Source organism: Falco biarmicus, chromosome 18 (assembly GCF_023638135.1).
Source record: "Falco biarmicus isolate bFalBia1 chromosome 18, bFalBia1.pri, whole genome shotgun sequence".
Taxonomy (NCBI): Eukaryota; Metazoa; Chordata; class Aves; order Falconiformes; family Falconidae; genus Falco; species Falco biarmicus.
The window spans coordinates 4819047-4845377 of NC_079305.1; the positions used below are offsets into that span (position 1 = coordinate 4819047).

Genomic DNA, 26331 nt, shown 5'->3' on the forward strand with positions numbered 1-26331 from the left:
GAAAAAATGGAAGTATTCTGGGATGTTATTGCTGCTTTTTGTTTTGAGAGTGGGGCTTGAGTTGGGAGTGCACAAAGGTGGCCATTTAGCCCTCTTCACCTCCCCGGTGCGGGGGTGGGAAGTATTTCTTTTATCAGGTGTGGTTTCTAGCTATGGGTTATACAGGCCTATCATGGGCATTATAAATTATACAGCATTCAGTACCAGAGTCTGTATTTCTGACCTGTTCTTGATTTAGTCCAGTACTTTATGTAGGTTGCATTACATATAATGACACTGCCCCTCAAGCCATCAGGTAGCCTCCGCTTCAAAATTGAAATAGTCCAGCTCCTAATGGCATGAAAACCCCTGTACAATGGGTGCTTTGTTTACTCATTTGGCTTGTTCTGTGTAAAGATTACGAGCAATTTTGGGGTAAGTTATGAAGAAGAATGTGATGTCTTGTATTATTGGACAAGAAGTAATACAGCTTAGAAAAACTGAACTGTGAATTGGAATCTGAAGGGACTGCATTCTCCTCTGCAAGAAGAAGTAGTACAATCCTTACCAAGACTTAAGGAAAATCACTGCTCTGTGGCTTCTTTCCCGAGAGCCTTCTATCTGTGAGAAAACCTTTTTGGGTCATAGTGCGGCTTTTCCTATGCAGTAAAGAAATAGAGGTTGTTAACTGAGTAAGAGCAGATGAGGTTCTACTTTCATGGAATCCAAAAAAAAGAAAAAGCAAAAATATTCCTTTAAACATCAACCAAAAAGCCCACCTCAAAGTTTCTTCCAGTCTTGCTTAGAGGATAAATGCTCTCAGGATGCTGGCCTGGCACTTTCGGAAATGCTTCCTTACTCAAAATGCAGGAATTTGTAATGTCGCTAAATGGTCTGGGGTCCAGAGCTTGCATTAGAGAGCAGCCAGCCGTAGGCTTCTTTGTAAAGCATTCTGCACTGTATAAGATCAGAACACACAGCATTTGGTAAAATTGCTTGAAACCACATGGGTAGACAAAGTTGAAAACAATGAAATTCATCCAAGGGTAAGCTGCAGTGCTGGTGAATGCCTGAAGTCATTTGCGTGGAAGAAGGGGAAAAAGGTGGGTGCGTTTTATTAATTCAGGTGTGTATCTGCCAGTCTGAAGATTTCAGTACAAGTGAACATCATCAGTGGATAATCTATTCAAATAGAGATTGCCAGTATTACCCAAAAGTGCATGTTTGCAGCACGAGCAACTTGCTGCAGAGCCAACAGCTGTAAATCTTTTTAGGTCTTTAACATGACAAAAGCAGTCAAAGCCTAAAATGCCCTTCTCTTTGAAAAGCAGCATGGAGCAGGATATAGAAAAGATTTTTCACAAAGTAGCATGCGATTCAGATGGAAAATGTCAGGTTTTGAAAATTATTAATCTTTGTGCTGCACAGAACTGTCAGCTGTAGGGGCGTTTAGTGTAGGAGGTTCTCGAGAGAGTATTTTCAAATGGATTTTTTTTTTCTTTTCTTTTTCTCTTTTGTTTTGTTTTGGGGTTCTTTTTTTTCTTCCGCCACTGGTAGCTGAATACAGAGGTAGTTTAACTTCATGATTAGGACAGTAGCTGCCAGGTAGCAAAAGTTACAGGAAACTGAGGCAAATTAGTTACGGCTCACTGGAATCACACGGGAGTGTTACCGCCCCTGGATTCTGAATCACCCTAAAGGAAATGTAAGCTGGGGGGGGGGGGGTGGTGGCGGGGAGAAATTATTTAAGAAATCAGTAAGCAACTGAATGAGAAATCATTCTGTGCCAAGTTATTACAGAAATTTCATTTTCGTAGGAGATGCTAAGCTAGCTATCTGCCATGGCTGTGATCTGGAACGCCTTAGATTGTTCTTTTCTGCTGATAGGGGATGGTTTCTGTACAAGCTTATCTGAATTTGAATTTGCTTTAGCCTGTCAAAAAGGTGAAATGGTTCCAGTCGCTGTCAAGGCCCACAGTAGGAAGCATTCCTTCGAGGTGTATCCCGTTGACCACAGGAACAGCTCTTTGCAGGGAAGCTTGCTCTCCGTTCCCAACCAGGTACATCAGGGGCTGGTGCTTCGAGCAGAGCAGCCACGCGGTGCGCGGTGAGCATCGTGTGAGCTGAGGACAGAGGTGTTCGCACTAGGGTTGTGTTACCGATCCGCCAGTAACTCTGCTTCCTTGGGATCTGCCAGGTATTTCTAGGCTGTGTTGCATGATCATTATGGCTGTTGAGGAATGAGTTTTTTAGGTTTTCTGTTTGAAGGATCTTTAAGATTGGCACGCTCAAGAAAACTGAAAGGATTTACTCTCTCATTTCAGGTAGGGTATCTTACCTTAATTTTTTCCAGGGTTTAGGAAAAGATACCTCATTGTAAGAAGACTTAAAGTAGAATTGCAAAATATTTATTTGTTCAAACAATTAACTGGAGGGCACTACAGAAATCTTACCATGTTCTAGTGCAGAAAACAGCTTATGAGAACTACAGTAACATACATAAATTGAAATGCCTCACAGGGCTATGTGTATAATATTACAGTGTGCTAGAATGTTTTACTATTTCAATTTTAATTGCATGGAGGTTAGGATAGCAATTAAATCTAAAAAGGAGGGCAATGCTAATGCATTGTATTCTCATAAATGCATCTTTTTCATCTTTTCTGTGTGTGGGTTGTTTTTTGGTTTATTGGGGGTGGGTTTTTTGTTTGGTTTTTTTTAAACGACCACTGTTATTATGTACAATACATTATAAGGTGTGTTTTATAAGCTTTTTCTTATTTAATTATATACGTGTATAGATAGTACACGTTCTGTGGAGGTTAGATCTTTTACTAGTATGTATTGCAAATTTTAGGCTATACTGGGTGGGAAAATAGCCCGAGTCATACCTTGAAATTCACTAAGGTATTAAAGTTGAAAATACTCTTTGCAGTAAATCTTGAATCTGTAGAGCACATCTGCTTACTGTAGGCTGTGACACTGCAGATGTATTGGCTTAATCAAGCTGGCCAATAAAGCTACAGGACATTTTCAGCAGAATAATAGTAAAACCCAGATTGATTTAAGATTATGCTTTGAAAATAGTGATATTAAGGTGAGTAAGCACAGCTATTCTCCTGGCTTTTAATGCCTTCAGTTTTCAACCTATTAATTGGTTACCACTTGTTAGGAAGCGTGTGAATTTAAATGCTGTCTGTCTTGAGAGAAGAGATTCCATGATACGTAGGAGCCAGAAGGAAGGATGTAATGGATCCAAGCTTTCAACTCCAGACTAAGTTGGCATAGTCAATAGGAAATACTAAGAGTAAAGACCACACGTTAATTGGGTTCCATTTCCTCTGGGGCTTGAGAAGAACCTGCCAGATGCTCCTGAAAAGGTATTTCAGCAGCTGTGGATATGGCAAGCCAATCTGGTTTTGAGAAGGTATTGTATTATTTCTCACTTGCAGCATGTGTCAGGAGTACAATTGGATGGAGATAACTTGTGCTGATTTGGAACATTAATGGTAACTGTGTCCAGTGTTCCTTCTGGAGCAATTTTCCTGTTGTTTCTTTTTCCTTGTGTTGCCTTATCTTTCCTCCCCTGTTATGTCTGACTTGGTGAATTCATTCGTTTAATTGGAGAGGGAGCACAGGAATATGTGAATGTGGTTGTTTCTGGATTGTCCTTTGGGTTTTCATCTGAACTGCTGTTTCAGAATTTGAATTATAGTACCTAGACAGATTGGGTTATGTACGTGACAGCCAAGGGTAGCAGTGCTCTGGATGAAGGCTGACCAGTACATGGCAGGTGGGTTAATGAAGAACTGACCAGTCTGCAGTGCCACTATACCAATAAACTATAAAAGATGTGTATTGTACTATGTCCTTGTCCTGCTTCTATCTTTGTGTCTAGTTCATTTAGCTGGTGCAGCCACTCGTGTGTCTATTTCATACAATAATTGAAGCAGGGGGGATACCTTGAAAAAGTATTTAGATATAAAACTAATAGCCAGTACAGGCTTATCCATTAGAGTGAAAGCACTAAGATTGCCCGTAGCGCTGGCTTCCCTCCACTCCCACGCACCCACCCCGCCTTTGTCGTATTATGTTCAGTTGCTGCACATGTTAGAATATTTGAAATATCACTTGTTGCTGTGATTGGAATTTACAGAAAGATCTAAAAAATTCAGGTCTCTCCATATGTAGAAAACATCTGTTAATTGGGTCTTTCCCATTATGAGGGATACTGTATACTTCATAAACTGGATAGTATTTAAAATACCTCATTTTTTGGTAAGAAAAAAGCATTGTGAATGTTTGCTTCCAAAACTGGTATTACTTAGCTGCAGATAAAGCTTTTTCCCTAATCAAAATAAAATAAAATTTCAGAATCTCAGGATCCATCATTAAATCTAATTCATCTCTCTGTTTAATTTGTGTAAAGTGCAACAAGAAATGGAAATGCTTGCAAATACAGCTAACATGATTTGCCATTCTGTATTTTATAGGAATGTGGAAATCTGGTGTTCTTCTCATCTAAACCCTATCTAAATTGTGCACTGTATATTATAGTTAGGATGATGTATTTTAACACCTAATTTCTTATAAAGGTTGGGTTACCTCAAGAAGCAAAAATAACTACAGCATTCTTTAGTCCAACTTTAATTAGATCATTAGGGATTTAAGACTCAGTTGATGAGAATCACACTGTGATGTCTTACTCTCGGATACTGAGTGTACCTAAATTGTGTTTTGATGCATGCATTGCTGCAGTGGTCTCAAAAGCTATCAGCATTAAAATAAAATAAAGGCCATATCTTTTAAGAGCTTGTTTTCTCACTTTAGGCTAGAAGAAACAAAACTGTATTTCTCTCTTAGCTTGTGTTTTTTTTCAAATTACCATTTCCATATCATTGCCTCAGTAATTAAGATTAACTGAACCCAGATCTCTTCACAGGCACAATACTGTCTTCTGTGAACACAGTAGGAAGGAACATTACTTTATCAGGAGAAACCTAGAAGTTTCAGTAGCAGATGAGTTAATTTAGGGCATCATCTTTTTCTCTTTAATCCATTTCTTCTGGAAGTTGTATTTGTCAGTTGTAGGAACATACTTGTTATTTAATAGCATTATGACTAGTAAAATAACAGGGTGAATGTTTGCTGGTGAACACTGTGCGCTGAAAATGCTGTATTTACTGTTATGTTTTAGGGAATTTGTTATGACTTCTGAAAAGAAAACCTCTTTTACTTTCCTGGAAGGAATTAACAGTAACAGATTGGCTTATTCAGTGAGAACTGCAGGAATTTTAACAAAAGATGGTAATAATATATTATTACATAATAACTGCATGTAATTAAAATTATTAGCGTACCTTTGGACACAGTGGACTATATGAGGCTATGTTAGCTAAGGAGGAGATGGAGAGAGCTGTTTGTACGTGCCAGGAAAGAAATACAACCTCCTCTTACTTCTGTTCCTTGTTATGTATTTTACTTGGCAGAAAAGTCACTGTATCTGTTTCTTCTCAGGTCAGGACCCAGTTTTAATTTACTTTATACCTTTATAAAACAGTACCTTTAAATAAACCCAAAGAAGCTCTGTGATTAACGTTTTGTTCCACATTACTCATGTATTTGGTAGCTGGCTATACCTAAAAAAGGGAATGTGTGGGAGGGAAAGTTCCTTTTGTATTTGGAATTGTGCTGTTGTCTATTCAGATGTTAACAATTTAAACACCATACCACTTTTTTCCATGCCGTAGTGTCCTTGTGACAGTGGCTGGTATTTGATTTTGCTGCTTGATTCACAGCAAGGTTACTGTACAAGGCAAAAGAAGAAAATAAATGAAAAATGCCAACTTTTCAAGTGGGAACAATATTTTTGCTGATATTAGTAGTAGTGCGTGCAGGTATAAGAGTGGTATCTGAACAGAATGAGGTCAGTATGCCTAAATCACTATAGGCATACCGCTCAGGATCTCTCTTGTCTTATCCCTAGTTATCACAGCTCCTACATATGTGATAACCCACATGGGTTTGGATGGGATGGCTGCCTTGAGTTACTTGGGATCAAACCATGATCTTGCCAGGTTTTAATGCCAAATCAGGCATCGCCTCCACACTGGTGAAGCTTAACTAATCTTAGGGCCGACAAGTACTAAAATGAGCCTTTTGACTAAGTAGGTTTGAGCTGGTTTCATAGCAACTTATATTCAACCAATTCACCTATTTTCAAGGCTTTTCTCATAGTATTACTGCAGGTTTTATCTAAATACGAATTACAAGGGAAGAAATTGGCTTTTTAACTTTTATTCGGCACAGAACCTGAGGTTTCTATGCTCTATCTTAAAGGAACAGAAGATAAAGGATAGTATTTATTAATATGAAACTTAAGTTATGAAAACATCCAATTCTAGAACGCTTTGAAAATCTCAAGTAGGATCTCCATACATTTTTGTAGAAGAACAGTATTTTTATCTGAGTTTAGAAATAATAAGGCTAGTTGTTAATGTTTGCATATTTAGAAACTGTCTCGAGACAAATCCTACTTTATTCATGCAAACATCAGTCTTTTGACAAATCAGGATTCCCTGATCTTTCTGTTTCAAAGGATGTTGTATGCTACTCGCTGTTCTTGGCTCCAATGCATTCGCGTGCCCACGGTGTTTGAGAATAATGGGTCATCAATACCTGCCTTTCTTACAGGGATGCAGGGCTTTGAGGAGTTTAAATGGACAGGCTGGGAAGATCTCTGCTGAGATTATGAACATAGCATTAAACAAGTACTGCCTAGCTTTCCTGTGCTGGCAGCCAAGAAAAAAACTTGATGTGGCTTGTTGTGCAACATCTGTTGTCAAGAATTGTATGCATTATCAATTGGTGGTGGAGGAAGAAAGGTGGGGATTTTTTTCCCCTCAAACATTTACAAAAGAAATTAAACTGACATTTGTCTGCAGAACAGCTTTGATGCTGCAGTAGTTTTAAGAGAAGAACAGTTTGGCATATGTGTGGTTTATTTTTGCCCCCTCTTTTTTAATACATTATCAGCAGTTGAACAGCAGCCTTATCACTTGCTTGCAAACAACACAACAATTTGTCTGTAGTCCAGTTTGAAGCAGAATGAGAATAGCTCTGTAGTCAGCATCTCCTCCAGCAGTTGAATTGGTAGTTGGGCATATCAAAGCCTTTAGCTTTAATAACAACAACTGATTTGTGAATTAAGTTGAAGGAAAGAGCTCTGTGGCTCATTCAGTAAATAAAATGCTGGTGTAGCAAAGCATTGTAGCACAGGTGCAAGTATGAATTGGGTATGAATTCATTATATTTATTATTGCTTTGTTGCTGAGCTAGAAGTACTTGCATCAGCAGGTACTGTATTTTGGCCCAGGGTTTAGTAAGAGGAGACATAAAGTCAGTAATTGTACTTGGGAGAAATCCTAGTTTACACTCATCACTTATAGAGAAATCGGCGTTTTTAGTTTACTTCAGGTTAATTTTGCCCATGGAAGTTATTCTCTTTGGTGTATTGCAGTGCAGCTGATCCAAATTAGTATTACAGTCTTGCCGATCAAGGGAGAGCAATCAAGGTGGAGTGTCTTTCAAGCAGTACTAGCAGCTGAAGAATCCCATCCTCATAATTTCAAAGTTGATTTCAGTCTTTGGGGGGTGGGAACGTGGAAGGAGAGCAGCAGATTAGAGTTGTTAGCGTGTATCTGATTAGATTTGGGCTCAAATGCATTCTGCAGATTGCTGGGTACTAATAAAAATGAGTTGGTGATATTTAAAAATAAGTTACATTATGATCATTTCCCCTTGGCTTTTACGTTAATAAACACATTAACTTTATCCTAACGTAATTCACTTTCTGTTGGTGAATTATTTGTTATTCTTGAAAGGAATCCAAGCAGTTTCATATTTTATTTGCTGCACTCTTAGTATCATTAGTAAAATAATCGTTGGTTGTTTTTTTTTTCCTAATGTTCTTACAGGTGGAAAAAGTCCACTATTTTTCTTTCATTGTTGAAGATCAAAATGAGCATTTTAGCCTTGCTGTAGTTTGGTTCTAATTCATTCCCTTTCTGGGTCATAAACACTTGAAGTTCAAAGGTACTTTTTAATATGTAAACTGAAAAATTAAAGTTCTAAAAATGTCCTTAGGTTAAAACACCCTAAAATGTAGACTTTAGCAAGACAGTTTATTTGCCTTTCTGTGCGGAAGAATTACATGTATAGCTTTCAATGTAAATGTGAGCTATCTTCTAAATCTACAGAAAATCCGAGTAGAGCACTCCAGGGAAGCCTTCCCTCGCTTTTATATCGCCTGCTTTATCTTGTGCTTCTGTGCTAAATTGTAGTAGAGACTGTCTCCAGCTGCATGCAAGACCTGTCTCATAGTGTAGAAACTGTAAATAAATATTTGACTTTTCAATGGCAACCGTTATAGCTGGCAGCCCTTTGAGGCACATGGAACATCAGTTAGTGAAATGATACTGGTTAATTTATTCAGAGTTCATTTCTTGTCACCTTAAACAGGCTAAGTATCCTAGGCAACAACAAAGCCTGAATCTTCAAGGCAATTTGTTGATCCCAAAGGTGATCAGCCCCAAAGGTGACGCATCTGGTGGTCTTACTACACCATCTGGAAATACGCGGCTGCACAGTGGGATAGCAAAGCTTCCCCCCTCTCTCCCTACAACCACCTGATAAATATGACATATTTCCAGGGAACCGTTGTTAAAATTTGTATAACTAATGCTATTGCCATTGAAGACAAACCCTGTGTAGCTGGCATGTGATAGTAGGTGTTTGATATGTACTAGAATTACAGGGTTGTTTTGAGGTCGTTCAGTAATCCTTTGAGGCTTTGGTCTTTTCAGTCCTGTTTGTTAGCCAGATACACATTGTCGTTCTCATCCAGTTGATCCTCTTTACATGTACGAGTCTGATATTACCACATATTTTCTCATAGAATTTTTAAAGTAGTGGTTTGTTTTTTTTTTTTTCTTCTAGCTTAATACTCTTCACACATTGCGTGCTGGAAGACTGTTACAGATTCATCTATTTAGAATGCTGGAGAATCTTTTTTCCTTTAAAGATTTATATTGCTTGTGTACTGCTTAAGGAAAAAATCTAGATGTTAAATAAATGTATGAATATATGAAAGATTCTTCAAGTTTGTAATCCACTTAATATTTAATAAATGCAATATATCATTTTTATAAATATGTATAACTTAGATATAAATAGATTTAGAATACATAAGCGATTACAATAGGATAACACATTCATCTTTGTTGGCACAGGAAAGACCACTAATATTTTATGAACGTATTAATCTTCATTGGTGAAAATAAATGCCCTACCCTCCTGCAACCCATTAACAGTGTGGTTTATGGAAAGTTACTTCTATGAATTTCATTGAACTGTAGGTTTCTCGTGAAATGGCTAAAGAGAGGGCACAGCAATGTCAGCCGAATATTAAATTCTAGAGGGAAGGCGGTGCTGCTGAAGTGTTGCTTTTATTTTTTTCTTTTCCATTTTTTTTTTTTTTTTTTTTTATAAAAAGGGCCCACTCTAGCTGTGTGAATGGGAGCTGGTCTCCACGTACCATTCTTTCCTTGGTTCTCTGCCAAAACTGCTGGATAAACCCGCCAGGACCTGGCAGTATGAAGTGAGCTGGTGGTTTATGGTCAGTGTTAAGAGTCGGTGGAGATGGTGGAAGGTGACCGCTTTCATTCTTGATCAGTGCAGGTGATGTGATCAATTGTAGGTATCAGCTTTGTCACAGTCACTTAAACACCTGGAAGTGTAGCCCTGTGTACAGCTGCAGAAGTACTTTTTATTTGGGTTGTTTGACAGAATCAGAGAATTGAGGCTAGAATTTGTGTATAAAGGTGTGCTGCTTTTAAACTTTATTCCATTTTATATAAATAAATGTAACTAAATTTTGCTTTCTGCCAAAAGTATAGAGCCCTTAGCTAAAGCTCATAAGATATTAAAAAGTAAGGAAAATGGAATAAATGAGGACTTAGAAAATGGCCTCACATATATTAGCATAAAAATCCTTTCCATGGAAGAAGTCCTGCTCATGAAAGGAGTAATGCTTTGTATTCTTAAAGAATAGTCACAGCAAAATTGTGTTGACTTCATAGGGTCTTTCTCCAATGGATTCTGTGTGAGGAGACATTTGGATGGTAATGTTGTTGCTGCTGTTTGGTGAAGGGGGGGAAGGGTTTGGTTCAGAGAAATACTAGAAATCGGACTGTATGAAGGATGTACAGCTTTTCTGCTCAGTTCCAGTTAAGGGGCTCCGTGTGTGTTCCTTGTCAGTGAGAGGAATCAGTGGTCAGACTAACACGTTGCCTTGCCTTGTAATGGGCAAGCAGTGTGTACATGGTTAGCTCTCGTGGGGTTTTGGCCAAGGAGCAGTGAATTATTAAAGCAGGCTCACTCAGTTGCTCACTACTGTGGCAGGTCATTCTGTCATTCTCCAGATAGTTCCACTTGCTGCTTGTGAGTCTGTGGGTAGTCTTTTGTGCACTGTGCCTTTCTCTTGCATGTCTGTTTTATCACTCTTGAAAAAGCATTTAACCTTTCATGGCTTTGTAGAGGTGAAGTTGGTTACGTAGGAAAGGACTGTTGAAGTGAATAGAGGACCAGGCACTTAAAAGTTATGCATCGTATACTTCACAGTTGTCTTGATTTTTAATCCTATTGCGACAGCTTATTTCCATGATTATATATTGACTTTCACTCCTCTTTCCTGCTAACAAGCTAGAGACAGTGTCATCCGAAGCCTTCCAAGTAACAGGGGAATAGTGTCTGCAGCTTAGCATGGGTTTACTGTGTACTGGAACAGCTCTGTGGCATTTGCTTCCTGTTTTCATGGCTTGCTCTTAGTCACATAGTTCATTTTCAGACTTGACTGCTTACCCTTCTGTAAAATGAAACTGATAATATGTGCTTCCCAGATCTGTTGTCAGACTTCCTTGATGCATGCAAAAAAACCACCCCAAAACCCCACCTAATGATCAGAGAAGCCACAGTGCATTTCAAAGGAAAGCAAAATGAAAAAGAAAAAAAAAATCCACCAGGTATGTAACTAATAGTTTCAAGTAGAAGCATCCAGCTTAATATCTAGTCCTATGCACACAGAAGAAGAAATGAGATTATTTAAAATTCAGATAAGCAGGGTTAGTTTGCAGCTAAAGATTCTGAGCACACTGCTTTTGTGTGATAATATTTTAGGTTTATTTCCACAACTTATTGCACATTCATTTTTTGGAGTTTTCATTGCAGAAAATTGCCAGGAGGAATGGATTTTGTCTTCCTCAGCTGGCAGAACAATTTTCCACCTGTCGCCCAAATATTTGATGAGAAGGATTATGGTACAGCTGCTGGAAGTTTATACTTTATATCCATAGGAAGCAAGAGGGTCTGATGAAACTAATATACTGATATCAAAAGTTGGCTTGCTGAGATGTATATACAGCACTTGTGACTTTCAACATGTGTTGAAAATTTAGGAGGCTTTGGTAAGATGTGAAATACAGGAGTCATCATGTGTTTTTTTACTTTTTACAAAAAGTAGTGTGGTTTTAGGCAATCCTTTTGTTCAGAGGAACACCCATCCTTTTAAGTGCCTGACTTAGTTATGGAGGCATGTGGGTTTTCACTGCCATGGTCAAGTTTTTCAAGCAGGGATAGGTTTCAGACCCATTTAAAAAGGTAAGTGGCAACTACCTTGCATGTGAACTGGGAAACAGGAGAAATGCCCTCTCCTTGGAAGGTAGAGTGAATATCCAGTTAAAAAAAAAAAAAAAAAGGCAGCTGTATTATTTGATTTCAAAGGCATTTCCAAATTCTCTCTGCTTTGCAGAATGCTCTGAAACTGTTCATAGTCTTCCTTGCTCCTGGGTATAAAAACATCATCAAAAAGAGGGGGTTTCCTCACAACATTTTTGGTAGGTACTTAACACTTAAGCCATGAGTTTTGCCACAAGGTTCAGTCCGTTTTGGAAACTGAGTAGAAATAATTTAACTGTAATATGATTTTATCAGCTTAGAATCTTCACTGTGCTATTAGCCAGGTTTTTTTCAAAAAAGCAGAGTTGATCATGGAAGATGATCCTGGGTTTTAATTTCTTTGGGTTTTAGGTTATTTGTGTTTCACAACTGTAAAAGCTACAGTTAGAATACACACAAACAGAGAGAACCAGTGCAAATATACGTTATTTTGATGTCTGCTGCTTGCAGAGGTTTTTTTTTTTATTCCAAAGCAAGTTCATCTGCTTGACAATTCTCCAGTTGTCTCTGCCTCGGTGTCACAGCAAACCCAGAATACTCTTAGGTCATGTGTATCTCACATATAGCCGGTAATTATTTTTGTGTTTGGTACGTTAAGCATTATTCTTCAGCGGAGCCCTGGTGGGCAGTTGCCACATGGTAGTGGGAGGTTTCCTTAAGTGCACTGTCCTACACTGGAATGTCGGGATGAGACTGAATCTCCAGGTCTTCCTCTGGAAGATTTCCCTTCATGTGCTGTACACACCTGCTCAGCTGCGCCCTGCGCCAAGGCACCAGTGAAGCGGAGTGCATAGGTGACAGATGCTTTCACCGACATCACATTCATTTCCACTGGCATTGTGGCGTTTCCTGCAGAGGAGATTGTTGTCGATGCAGATGTCTGTTAGCAGCGCCGGGTTTGCGTTACTGGTGTATCGTCTCTACAGGCTTACACTGACATTGTTCTGTTTTCCTATCAGAAAGTCATTTCAGCTCAAACATCAGTGACACTTTATGTTTTTCCACTTTGATGCTTTATTATTACCTTATACTTATGGGATATTGTCTAATTATGATTTCAGGCCCTACTGAATTGAGAAGTGAACAAACATCTCAGGGGGGGAAGAAAAATGACCCTAAATATATATTTATGATATATGTACATGCTTCAGTGCTAATTACCTGTTCCATATGCCTGGAGGTGCTTCAGGTATCTTATAACCTTTGGTTAGGCACAGAAGTCACATTAAGAAGGGTTCTCGCTTCCATACCTTTCACACACAGTGGCGTTTCCTTCTAAAACTGTCCAGTTTTTTATAACGTGGTTCATGTACCAAAACAAAGTAGACGTAATTCATAGTAGCACAAATGTAAGCGAACACAGCTATGCTTAATCAGATCATACCGACAGTAAAATTTAATGCCATAGAGTCCCCTGAATCAATTACTGATTAAATTAAATCCAGATTTTATTAATCCATTAAACCTTATATGGAAATTTTATAGGCATTGTGGGAAAATTTTTAATGAGAAAAGGTTTACACACATTGTAGTTCTTACTTGTGAATGCATAGTGTACTTACAGGTATATAAGCACATTTTCTTTCTGAAAATATTCTTCCCAAGCTGCTTTTAATATATTTACTTACTGAATTAAATAGTCTTCATTTAAGCAAATCATTGTCATGTGGAATCTGCTGGAAAATAACACTGGGTATTGAATGTGTCTGAACATAAGCAGTACTGATTTCTTTACTCATTGTTTTGCTGTAGCATATTCATACTGTGTCTTCTGCTTGCGTTTAGTGAAAACCACTATGTTTTAGGTAATGGTGTGGATTCTTCATTCCCAGCTCCAGCCTGTCTTTCCCAACAGGACTAGGAACGCATGAGGACTATTTCTGACATGTATGATGAGAGTCACCAGTGGCTGAGATTTATTTATAAATATTTAAAGGCATCAAGGATAAAGTCTTGGTAGTTCCTTTGGTAACAGAAATTACTTTGAAGGCCGAGTTACTGGAACAATTTTGAAAATTTTAGTCTGTGTCTCATGAGTGAGTCCCTCAACAGGATCACATGCTGGTAAAAGAGATGACTCTAGTATAGCCTTCCCACACTGACTGTGGTCTTCTTAAATGTTGAGGAGCAGGAGGAAGAAAGTTTTTTAGCTTTTGCCATATGTAGTTAACAGTTTTCAAGAATTTCCTCACTGGATGCCATAGTTTTGCATCATTCACACGTGCTCACCAAACAGCTATAGGACATTTTTCTTCCTCAGCATATTACATATAACTTCATGCAGCACAGGACATAACTGAATATCAAATATTCTTAGAATATGAAAGATTATTTATCCTAATCCCCAATGCAGTGAATTAAATATTTTGTTCTTTCCCTTTCCTAGTCTTACGAAGTTTTTCTGGAATTTGCTGTAAAGTATGTATCTTTGGAGAAGGGGAGAACCAATTTGCATGGTAGTTTTGCATTTGTGTGCCCTTATGTGTCAGGTTGCACAGATAAAATGGAGTGCATTGAAAGAGGCATATAATGTGTACCACAAATGTAGTATCAGCATAGTAGTGATCACAGTACATAGATAATATATATAGAAATCTGTGCATTGATGCAGGCACTGGAGGTGCATGCAGACATATGCATTAATAAAACTAGATCTGGCGTTGTGCTATACAGTAGCCAGAAAAAACAGGAATGCAGTTAAAAACATTTTTAAAAAATTAAGGCACTCCTCTTACGTTTAAAGATTATATCTTTGGGGAATATACTGAAGTAGAAAAAGCAGGAAGCACTGAGGAGACACCAGCTCTGAGATTGCAGGGTCTGGAACAGAACGTCAGTTGTTGCCTCTTTGCCTGGCCACAGATCTGTCATATATTGATACAGATTCGGCAGCAAATGGAAATGGCTGTACAGTAGGTGCTCTACGGCCGTCATACCAATTAAGCAGTTCTGTATCATTTACCAGGAGTGCTGAATAAGTAGTAATTGGATTCCCCTTCAATGTATAGAGTTTAAAAGAATTCAGGCAGTGAAACTCATCAGCGTGCCTGTTATATTACTGACCATTCTTACTGTTCCTGTATTGTCAATCTTTGCTAAATGTGTCCCTACAGGCTTTAGTAAATCCGCGTACTAGAGGAAATAACAAAGGCATTAAAGGATTTTATGTGGGCAACAAAATCCCATATTTCCATCAATATCTGAGTGACTTCCAAAAAACCCCCGTTGTTGCAATGGGACAGGGTCATCTGATTAAAAGAACACAGACAAATCACACTAAGTTGCTTTTCTGACTAAACAATGACCCCAAATCCATTATGAAACCATTCCACGCATAAAGAATTTATGTATTCTGTAATATGAGGGTTTTTATCTACTGACTTCCTTGTGAAAACGAGCTTACGTGTAGAATAAGACATTATTTAGTTTTGTAGAAAATGATGACTGCAGGTGGTTCAGAGTTCAACAGGCATCAGCAGCATCAGATGCATGGAAAGGGCAGAAAGCGTGTCCAGAACTTCGGTTATCACCAGCTGTCTTTCAATTAGTGGACAGACCTGTGCAAAAGGAGTGGTTAGGATGTTACATCTGGGGAAAGGCTTTTTTTTTTCCTAACGAATTGTCTGTAGGGGAGTGAGCCTTGGAGTGCAGAAAATATCCAAAAGACTGACAAAGAAATAAAATGCTAATGCCAAGATCTATAAATGTAGCAGACTTGGAAAAAGGAAGCAAAGGGCAAAAAACTTTTGAACAAGACAAGGGAGTCAGAGGGAATGCTTTTATGTCAAAATGGCTTTTGTCTCCTTGTGGGCACAGCTAATAAAGGAAATAGTCTTCAGGGCAGTTACATAAATTAGGAAAAAAAAAAAACCCAAAGAAAAATTCCCACAGGCAGAAAGGGAAAGCAGGGATCCTCAGATCTTAGGAAAGATTAATTAGAGTGGGAGGAAGCTAAGGTAGAAAAATAATCAGGTTTGGTACTCTGTCTAGAGCTTTGTTTTTCTTGTACCACCAAATTTTAAAAGGGCCTGTGTTTAGAAACTTAGGAGAAGTCTTTGTATCTGTGCTTCCAACCCGAAGACAACTCTGTGTTCTTTCTTGCAAGGGTGGGAGGAAGGAGGTGGAGCGATAACGGGGTTAGAGAATACTTCACTTTGTACTGGGGTCTATAATGTGAATGGTGATGGTGGTGATAATGGAATCTGCCACGATGGGTCGCACTGAGGGATGCAGTTGCCTTATGAGGGTGATTGTTGCAAAAGGATTATTCACATTTATTTCCAGCAAGTTTTCTGACTTTTTTTTTTAAATATAGAAAGTAATGCTACTTACTTATTTTTAATAATTCTTAATTTGAAAAAAAAAAAGTTTTGAACTCAGGATTTTCTCATTGTTTTAAAATCTCACTTTAACTTCTAAATTATGGCCTGATCAGTTTTGAAATACTGGAGGTTTCAGGTCTGCTGCTATGAAGATTTTCTAACGTGATCTGACAACTAACAGCAGTATATTTATTTCATAGAAGAATCCAGTGTTTGTTCCTAAGGTTTTTTTCTCCTTTATTTTTTGTTTCTATTATTGTCATAAAAAGATTTAAAGTCCCTATTGGACTAGTGTGCGGAACATAAAACACAAAGCACTTCCTGAAAGGTAATTTTCCAGGAATGAAAAATACAAGGATTGTTTGATGGTTTGGTCTTCTGTCATTCACTGTTGAATTAAACCAGCCATTTTTCTATAACTATGAATGGTCTGAATCTTGAAAAGTGACAGTTATAAATGAAAACCTTAATAAGCTGAAATCAGAATCCTTGCAAAGTTCCAGTAGGCTTTCAGATGAATTTGAATACAAGTTAGGCTACAAAAAACATGATGCACAAAAGAGAGATGCATTAAGTTTCCAAGTATTAAGTATACCTTAGGAGAGGCTTTGCCTTGGTCAGCAGCTACTGTAGTTATCTCAGCTAAAATACAATTTATCATGAAACGTGTGTATATTTATATAACATCAGTAATAGCCTTCTGAATAATATTTTTTAGGATTTGACCCTGGGATTTTTTTCTATCTGCTTAGGGCAGTATCTGGTCCTTAGAATGTCAGAACATCAGTCTAGATGTTATCTTCCTACAGTTTATCTAATTGGCACTGATGTGATTAAGGTCTGTGACAGCTCCTGTGATTTACATATTTAATCATGTATAGTCATAGAGATGTAAATATGGCTTCTTTATTTTATATTCAGGAGTGCTCAGATTCTGTAGTGTATCTCCAAGAAGTGTGCCTCTGAAACAATGCACTGCATTCGGTTCACATGATCAGCGAGGGAGGCGAGTTCCATCATACAGACTTGGCTGGCTCAATAAATCTTCCTGTTTCAGCTAAGTACTTCTGGATTGTTTTTAGAGAGAACTGAAATGCCTCGTAATAGTCTGATCTTGCTTTGCTATCGAGGGCAGTGGCCAGATTGCTTAGGACTTGACCATGACATGTTTTGGGCCAAATACTCCTTTCTTTAGTCTCTTTGTTCACATAATTTTACCCTTCCCTGAAGCTTGTACAAGTCTGCTGCATGACCTCCGATTGCGGTAGCATCAAGATGAGCAGTACGCTAGCCAGTGCAGTTTGAAGCCATGAGACCAGTTCTTCCTGTGGTCTTGAGGAAATGGCCCATCAGCTCAGAAAAGTGATGGTCAGCACAGAGCGGTACCAGTGTGTCAGAGGTTGCCCTTCAACACTTGCAAAAATCCAGGAAGAAGGATGTAGCAAATTTGAATTTTGTTGATACTGCAGTAAGACTGAATGAACTTCAGTGTACTGAGGGGAGGAGTTCTAGGTTTACTGCAACATACCAACTAGTGGAATAGTGGGATGAGAGAAGTATCCCCTAGAACAAGAACATTTTACGTTTTTCAGCTCTGTCATGCCTGCATGCACGTATGGAGTCTGTTGATCTGGTAGGTGATACCAGAAGAGAAAGTACATCTTACCAGTGTTTGTCACCAAAGCAATTTAAGGTAATTGCAGAACACCACTGCGTAAGCATCTCACGGTGGATAGCTTGTACAAGGGCTAATGTTTTGGGGTTTTTTTTTTTTCTACTAATTGTTGTACTATGGTCATTGAACAGGAATGTTTCAGAGGTAAGACTTAACATTGTTTTTAAATGCATTTGATATGGTCGTGTGTGAAACAAATACATTTCTGCTATAGGAAAGTATTCTAGTTTATTCTGTGGTTTTTAAGATTTGTAAAGCACTCAGAGAGCCTTCGCAGACAAGTTCTGTACAGGTCTGTCATTTCTTTAGCAGGACACACTTATACAGACTGGTAAGAACATATAGCTTTGAAATAAAAGCTGGAAAGACTCCAAGGCTGGAAAGGAGTCCTTGCTAGTAGAAGATGCAGCATGGATGAAAAAAAAGTAAGACTAAAGAAAAGGGTGGCCTTTGAAAGTGAAGGAAAAAATACCTCATTTCTTAATCTAACTTCACTCTTGGCATCAGGAAACTGTTGAAAATGGACATGAGTATGCATTCTCAATTCAGTGATGAATTCCCTCTTCTAGCTGTGGCTTAAGTAGACAGTAGCAGTTGTTCAGAGTGTGGTCATACCTGTTCCAGTCCCAGGGAGCTGTAGACACTGCAGCTTGTCTCATCATCAAACATTTTGGTAGTGTGCGTGGCAAGAAATGGCATCTTAATTAGGGTTAGAGTGTGCATGGCAAGAAATGGCATGTTAATTAGGGTTAGAGTGCAACATTTAAATGCAGAAGAGTATTTATTTTAATGTATCTGAAATACGGCTGCGTGACTCTTACCTTTAAGCATGATAAAGGGGCCAATAAAGTAAGTCTTGTGTATCATAAATCACACTAAATATTTATGATGCAAAACTCCCAAATATCGCAGCACATTGAATGGGTGTCCTTGCAGTCCCTGTCTGATTAGGTAGCCATATGGAGAAAAGCAGTATCTCCACAAACAACAAGCAGGGAATGCAAATCCTTTGTGAATTTTCTTACAGGCACAGAGTTGCCTTCCAGCCTGACCTCACGCAGGACAGGCTACCGAGTTGCTTTGCTTACCCCTGCTAACAGCTGCACAAACTTGTGCTCAGTGAAGTAAATTCCTGCCAAATACTGATTTCATCTGGATTATAAAATGTCGTGCAACAGGGAATTCAAGCAATTACATTTGTACAGCATGCAAATATACAGTAATAACTATCTGTGAGCCTGTTGGGGGTAGGCTATAGAAAATCATTCCTCCTTTTGTATACTGTGGTCTTTGTTGGCTTGATTTTCAAGGGCAGTTAATGTATTGCCAGTTACACTTAAGTGAAAGATGCACCTTGACTTACCTCTGTATGTTAAATGTTTTTTTAGGAGCAAGCCACTTCCACAGCCCAAAACCGCTCTGCTGGTGATAGCATAACATATTTTGTGCTTCCCTCAATTTATCTGTTGGTGAGGTGAGCTGGAAAACAGCTTGGCAATCCTACAAGAGGTGAAGAATCTGTGGTTTTCAGGTTCTCATCAATAACACTTTAAAATAATGTAAAGCCATAACATTAAATCTGGATGCCACTTGCAAGGAGAATTGTGCCCTTAATTTCATTGGGGCTGGGATTTCGTCCTTTGCTTCTTGCCCGGAATTGCAAACTTGGTGGAATATCAATGGGTTCTTCTAAGTTCTCTGCCTGAACGATTGTCCACTGTTCTTCCTCAATACCAGCGTGTTGCTGCCTTGTGAAGCACTCAAAGCATTGATGGGAGCATGGGATTTCAAGACTTTCCAAAGTCTTCTAATGACATTTTTGTTATTTCCTATAAAGCATGGACTTAATAAAGCCTGCAGGGACACAGTATTACTGAAGATTGACAAGATGAAAGTTGGCATAAATGTTTAGTAGTAAAATACTAAAAATTATGATAATATTTTATAAAATACACTATGAATGCAGTTTAAAGCATTGAATTCATTTGAAAATCGTAATGATTTCACAGCACACACACAGCGCCTTATTTGCATACGCAGATATACTGAGTGTTAAGTGATACCTGTTTTTAATACAGACAAAGTATGTTTTCATTATTCCGTAATCTACTAGGCCTGTGAAGGTTCTTAGGCTTACTTCATATCATCACAACTTATCTTTCATCATTTTTGGTTAAATCACACATATTGCCCTCAGCTATTCCTCTTCCTCTGCATCCCTTTCATCTGCATATAGACCATGTCCTCCTGTTACCATTTGACTATGCTGTGTGTATTCAGTACTTTCTAATCTTCCTTCATACACTGATCCCTTCTGACTTATTTTTTTGTTGTTCTCTGAATTTTCTCAAAAAACTACTAAAATAAATCCCAGCATTGCTAAAAATCAATGGGAATTTCCCAGTTCTGAGAGCAGCAGCTAGGATTTGACTCAATTAGAAGAGCTGCAGTAAAGGAAAATCTTGTACTCCAGTGCTTCTAAATTCATGTCTAAGCACAGGAATTCAGAAAATAAGACACCTAGGGTTATGCATTGCGGAACAAATGCCCTTGGATCCTACTGCCTGCGATACAAGCTGAGAACGCTCACTGTCTTGCAGTTTCTGGCCCTACAGAAACCACTTTTCCACTTCTGTATCACCTTAAAAGGGGCTGCGGTAAATGGGAACAGTGTAAAAGCATATTGAAAACTTCCTCTAAGTGGGTATGAAATCACAGTTTACTTATTCCAGTGTTGGAGTGCTACAGTAATGCTGTTCGTATCAATATATTTCTCTGTAGTTAAATCTGCAGCAACTGTCTGAAGGAAATTAAATTTCATGAAAGGAAGGAAGATTTGGTAGTTAAGGCACTGGGCAGTCACTCGAGAGCAAGGTTTAGTTTCTCCTTCTTCCACAGGCTATCTGTGTGACCTCAGGTGACTCATGTAATCTTTCTGTGCCTCGGTTCTCCATCTATAAAATCGACAATAGCGATGATGCTTCAGAATCATCAGAAAACTGCTTTTGTTCTGTCCATTTCCTTGATGGTTCTTACTCTTAAATTAGTTGATATTTTTGTGTGTGTATGTGTGTCAGGTTCCTTGCAAAGCACAATCCTGACAGCTGTTGAGTTCTACAGGTGTTTCTCTAGTAAAATTAGTTCACAGTAAAATCCAAAATGGTGTTTAATCAATTACATGAGATGATACAAAGGGTGCAACAACATGAAAAATGTGTATTTTCCTTTCCTTCCCTTTCAGGAAATGATAACAGTGAAGCCCTTCCAGAGTCTATCCCATCTGCTCCTGGAACACTGCCTCATTTTATGGAGGAACCAGATGATGCCTACATTATAAAAAGCAACCCCATTGTCTTACGCTGTAAAGCTATGCCAGCTATGCAGATTTTCTTCAAGTGCAATGGTGAATGGGTCCATCAAAATGAGCACGTGTCTGAGGAAAGCATGGATGAGACTACAGGTAAGGGCTAAATTGTCCTTCGGGAGATGTATCTGAAGGCAGTGTCTGTCAGCAGTGTACAAAACCGAGCAAAGACCAGGAGATGGCGTTCAGAGATGCACAGGCGGGAGAGTCATGCGACTGAGCGGATGGTTGCAGGCTTGCACTGAGCTAAAGGAGCAGGAGCTGGCTCCCGTTCAAGGGTCACGCGCCAGTGTCCGCTCTGCCCTGAGTGCACCCAGTAAGCCATGGCAGGAGGGCACAGTGTACCAGCACAAGCCTCTTGCTGGGCAGCTGTGGCAGCGTGCTTTGGTTGGCTTGGTGTGTCTGTAAAACCAGCTTATCTGGTTGTGATGTACCACGTAGACGTGGCTCTGCAGAGCTGGGAGAAGCAGTTTGCCAAAATGCAAAAGGGAAAGCAGTGGATGGAGGGGGGTAAGGAAAGGACAGAGGTGACAGGCAGAGAGGGGGAATACAGATCCTGGCAGAAGCAGCGTAGTGTAAATGGGGAGAGCAAAGGGAATTACAATGACTGTAGATGTCAGAGGTGTTACACAGGGACTGTAACAAACTGGATATGCACCAACAACTTTTCCAAGGGGAGATGTAGGGCCTGATGGAACACTAACCGCAGACAGTGAGCTTTCTGAAAGAAAATAACAGTTGTGGAGGGGAAGGTAGTTCTCTGTATTTCAATGGCGTAATTTAAAGTGGGAACTAGAAACCAGGGAACATATGCTTTTATGAAATTTCTGTCAGGATGAACCATGAAGAATCACCAATGTGGTGGTTGAAATTTGCCTTCACCCCCAAGCATGATAGCTATTTGGTAGGTAGGAGAGATCCATTCTGTGAAAGTGTGTAGTTAAAAGAGGAGAATGAGAAGGGGGAAAGTTGAAAATGATCAACAGATTTTATCATGCTCCCAGCACACCCTATATCTTTTCTCATTTAGAAGCATCTTGGTAAGTATTGCGAACCAATTTAATGCTGCACCGTCCTGTAATTTCACAATTCTGTTTTGTTATTGCTTTTCTCTCCTTCTTAAATTCCAGGATTGCTAGGCAACTCCATGTCTTGGAAATAGCAGTGTATGTATAACATCCTCTCTATCAATACAAGAATTTCCTTTTTAGAGGAAAAAAATGCCATTTAAAAAGAAGTTAGTCTCCTAAAGTGGTGTTTGGCATTCTTTAAGTGACACATTCTGAAGAAACTTCATACTAAAGGCTTTTTGTAAATGCTAATCTGGATGAATTTTAATTTTTACAGTTACCTTTTCGAAAATAATTTAATAGGCATAACCTTTACTTCTAAAGGCACTGCTGAATCAATGTAGAAGAAATGTCGTCCCTAAATGTTTTTCTTCCATATGGTTAATGAAAAACTGTCTTGTGAATACTGCAATTATGTTTTCTAAGCCTTGGATTAATAACAGGAAAAAAAAAAAAGATAAAGTAACATTAGGTGGTTTTTTTTAAATAACACCAGGTACATTGAGGTTTGGGACATGGAGGCACAGGCTTAGCAAGTGAGATCTGGAATATAAATGTTGCAGATCTGAATTTAGCCCAGGGACAGAGCTAAACCTAAAAGTATTGTTCTCAAAACACAAGTGCGGTCCAGATAGTGCAGTGTGTGTGTATTCCAAAACCTGCCAAAATGGTCCTCAGGACACAAAAATGTAAGTAAAGGCTATATACAGTGTAATGTTGAAGGACAGACATGGATATTCTCTCACCATGGTGTATCCGTACCCATAAATTATTTTGGAACTCTTTCTTAGTCTTCAGTAAATAGCAGACTATTGGGGTTTTTTAGAATTAATGTGCATCCTGGCAGTGCCCTCATTTCTGGAGTCAAATCTGGGGCATAAATATGTCTGTTACCAAGCATGCAGAGCGTTCTGCGTACTGCGTGGGCTCCATCTGTGAATAACTGCACTAGAATTTATGCCAGGAATGGTGCCTCTGGTTCAGGGTGCGATTCTGGCGTGCTCACTGAAGGGCAGCTACACTAAATTAAAATGGGTCTGTCCTTTTCCATCCTTCCACTCTTTGTTATGGGACTAAAATCCTGAGATGTGTAGAAAAGTGGTGAAAAACAGCAACAAGAAACCCAAACAAGAGGGAATTTAGTGCTGAATACAAGAAATGTTATCTTAGCATCTCTATAAATCCCTGCCAGCAAGCTCTTAGCCAGGCATATGCAAGAAGTACTTGGCAATGGCACTTGAAGGCACGCTGTTCTGATGGATTTTACCTACAGCACTGTGTTGTGTACACAGAAAAGGACAGGAAGGACAGCTGTTGGTAGACAACGGGTGTGTTTTGTCAGTGTGATGAACATGGAATCCAATTTTGCATGATTTTGTTTTTATAGGACAGAAATAAAAATCTTATGAGTAACACAGGAGTCACTGTTAATTTGAAGAGGAGGAGCAGCCAGAGAGGAAGGATTTTTGTGGCTTTCTAAGCTTTGCAGTTGCAGGCTGCAGCACGTGTTGGCTGCCTGAGAATGCAGGGGGTCCAGGTGGGCTCAAAGAGTTAGCGCTGAAGTCTCTGCTGTTGTGGGTTTGCTGCTGTTTGAGCAGAAAATCAGTGCAGGCAAGAAAACACGTGCTGCAGCTGCGATGGGCGCAGGTTCCCATCTCTGCACTGCCGCAGTCGGTCAGTTAGAGACCAAGTTATTTCATCCTCTCCTGCCTTATTTCCTGAGTTGCAGAAAAGATAGTGATCCGTAGCCTGCCTTTTCTGTTTATTCTGTAAACGTGGCAGAGCAGGAGCTTGGCGCTCTCTGAGTACTCTGCTTCATAAAGTGAGAGCCTGAGCTAGTAGATGCTACTGTGATAAAAATATAATAATTATGGTTTGATTAATTTCCTTCAGATTTATTGTTCTTGCCTGAACGTTGCAGCATGCACCCCAGAATTAGTCTGCAAATATTTCAACTTTTCAGTTTCACCAGAGGATCAGACCTGCTAAGACTAGCTAGAGTTTTCTTGTCTGATAAATAAAAGGATTACAGCAATAACTGCTGTCAGTGTTTTTCTCATTTAAACAAATAAAGCTGACAAATGCTGAAGTTCTGTGCAGCTCTGTTATGTTTAGTACATGGAGAGCAATTATTCATCTGCTGCCAGCATTAGTCTATCTGCAGCTAAACCATCCAACAGTGCAGAAAGCTTATTAGCATATCAGTACCATAGTCATAATTTTATATTCTGTAAGGCTGTACTGTATAACAAAAGATGATGGTTATAATTTGCACAATAATTTAAAGGGTTGGACTTGCAGTGCTTATTAGAGTTATACAAGTCACAGGTAAAATGTTGCTCTTGTTTATTATATGCCTGGTTTTATTTGCATGGATTTTTCATTCTGTGTCATTTTCTATGAACAATTTTTCTGGCATTTCTCGGGATGCAGAGGGTAGGTGGGTATATTTGTTGGTGAAATATAGGGATGATAAATGAAGAATATGTCTCTGTTCCCAATAGGTTTGCTTTCTGTAGTTGTTTCTAAAACAAATGAAAATGGGTGTACTTTCTCCATAAACAAAACATAACTTTCCCCAAAGATGAGATGTTCTCCAGAGGGTCCCTTCCAACCTCAACAATTCTGTGATTCTGCTATTTTGGATACATTTATTTTGTCTATTGGCAAATTGTGAGACCTTTAAAAGGACCTGAATTCCTACCCGTCCTATTCTCAAAATGCTGAACCTCCAGCTTCTCAGAAGCATGTGCTGTTCGCTTGCCTGATTCAAACCACATTAAATGCTGCCTCAGAAAATACAGGCTACTATATAGATTAATTAGATAAGGTGTCAATGAACGGCAGAACTCAGTTGGAGAATTTTCTACCTTAACCAATCTGAAGCTGTAGATGCCTGTATTCACTGATGACTGCTCAGAACCAATAAGCCCAGAAATGGCTTCTGCTTCGCAAGAAAATCATCATCATGTGATGATTGTTTTTGTCTGGTATCAGTAAAGATTCTGTCATTGTTAGCATGGATGCACCAGTAAGCTGTATGATACGCAGTTCTCGTACCTTCCTTACTATTTGCTGCTTCCAAAGATTCCTAGAGTAGCTCAGAAACGGAGAGTTGAGAAGATGGTGTAGCAGAACCAGGCGGGCGAGCGGCAGCGCTGTCAGCAAGGCTGCAGTTAGCGGCTGGTGACGAGGAGTATGCTCTGCCTTGGAAGATGCTACTTAGAGGTCATGGTGGGAACAAGCTGATGATGGGATGGCACAATAGCTAGAGGTACTCGGGTAGAGCAAGCGGCTGTACCTTCACAGCAACACACAGAGCAGCGCTGTGTGTACAGGCAGCAGAGACACGCAGGCAGATGCGATGTGCATGGCTGCACAGCAGTGCGTGTCGGCTCACAGGGTGCCGGAGCAGGGATTCCTGACTGGAGATGGGCCAGCTTGGAAAGGTCGGTGCTTCTCAAGGGCTTGATGCGTTTACACCTGTGTCGAAGAAATCTGTCCGTAGGTGGGTTGCAACCGTGTTGGACAAGGGTGCAGGTTAGCTGGGATTTGGAGGCTCTGGAGCTTGGTGCGCTGTAGCTTGGGTTGCAGTCGTTCAGGCACACAGCTTGATGTGCTGTAGGTAATTAAGAAGAAAGTGTATGTCTGTCACTGTCGTATAGCATGGTGGGGTGCCAAATCTTCAGCCAGTCAAGACTTGCTGCGTCAGGTCACCAGGACTCATGGTCTCTAATGGAAATTAACTGTAGCTGCTCTTATCCTTAACCTGTGAAGATCCCTCTACAGAATGGTTGTGTGACTGAAGAATCCAAGGAGTCATCGCTGGCGGAGCAGCCTGGATGTTCAGTTTGAGATGATGCATTTCCATCGTGCATTCTACAGTCAGTGTGTCAGCAAGGAGGGGAGTTTCTGACAGAACTGCTGAGTTCCATGTGCTGTGTTTATTTCATAATGGCTTGTTTTCACCGTGTCAGAAAATAAAGGGACGTTTTGTAAACAGTTTTGTTGAAGACTGCATCGACATATTTAAAAAAAAACAAAATGCAAATAAAACCAACAAGGAAACCTCTGTTTGTTTATTACAGAGTGAATAAATATTTAGAGTGACTAAAATAATTATGGCTA

General features: G+C 39.3%; 1 protein-coding gene across 2 annotated transcripts in view; it reads left to right on the top strand.

Annotated features, from left to right (window-relative positions):
- The window catches only part of UNC5D (unc-5 netrin receptor D), a 168496-nt gene that overhangs the window by 58002 nt on the left and 84163 nt on the right, over positions 1 to 26331 (top strand). For both annotated transcript variants that reach the window (XM_056321718.1, XM_056321720.1), the window contains exon 2: positions 21011 to 21229. In XM_056321718.1, coding sequence (XP_056177693.1) covers positions 21011 to 21229 — 219 coding nt within the window. The remainder of the gene's footprint in view (positions 1 to 21010; positions 21230 to 26331) is intronic.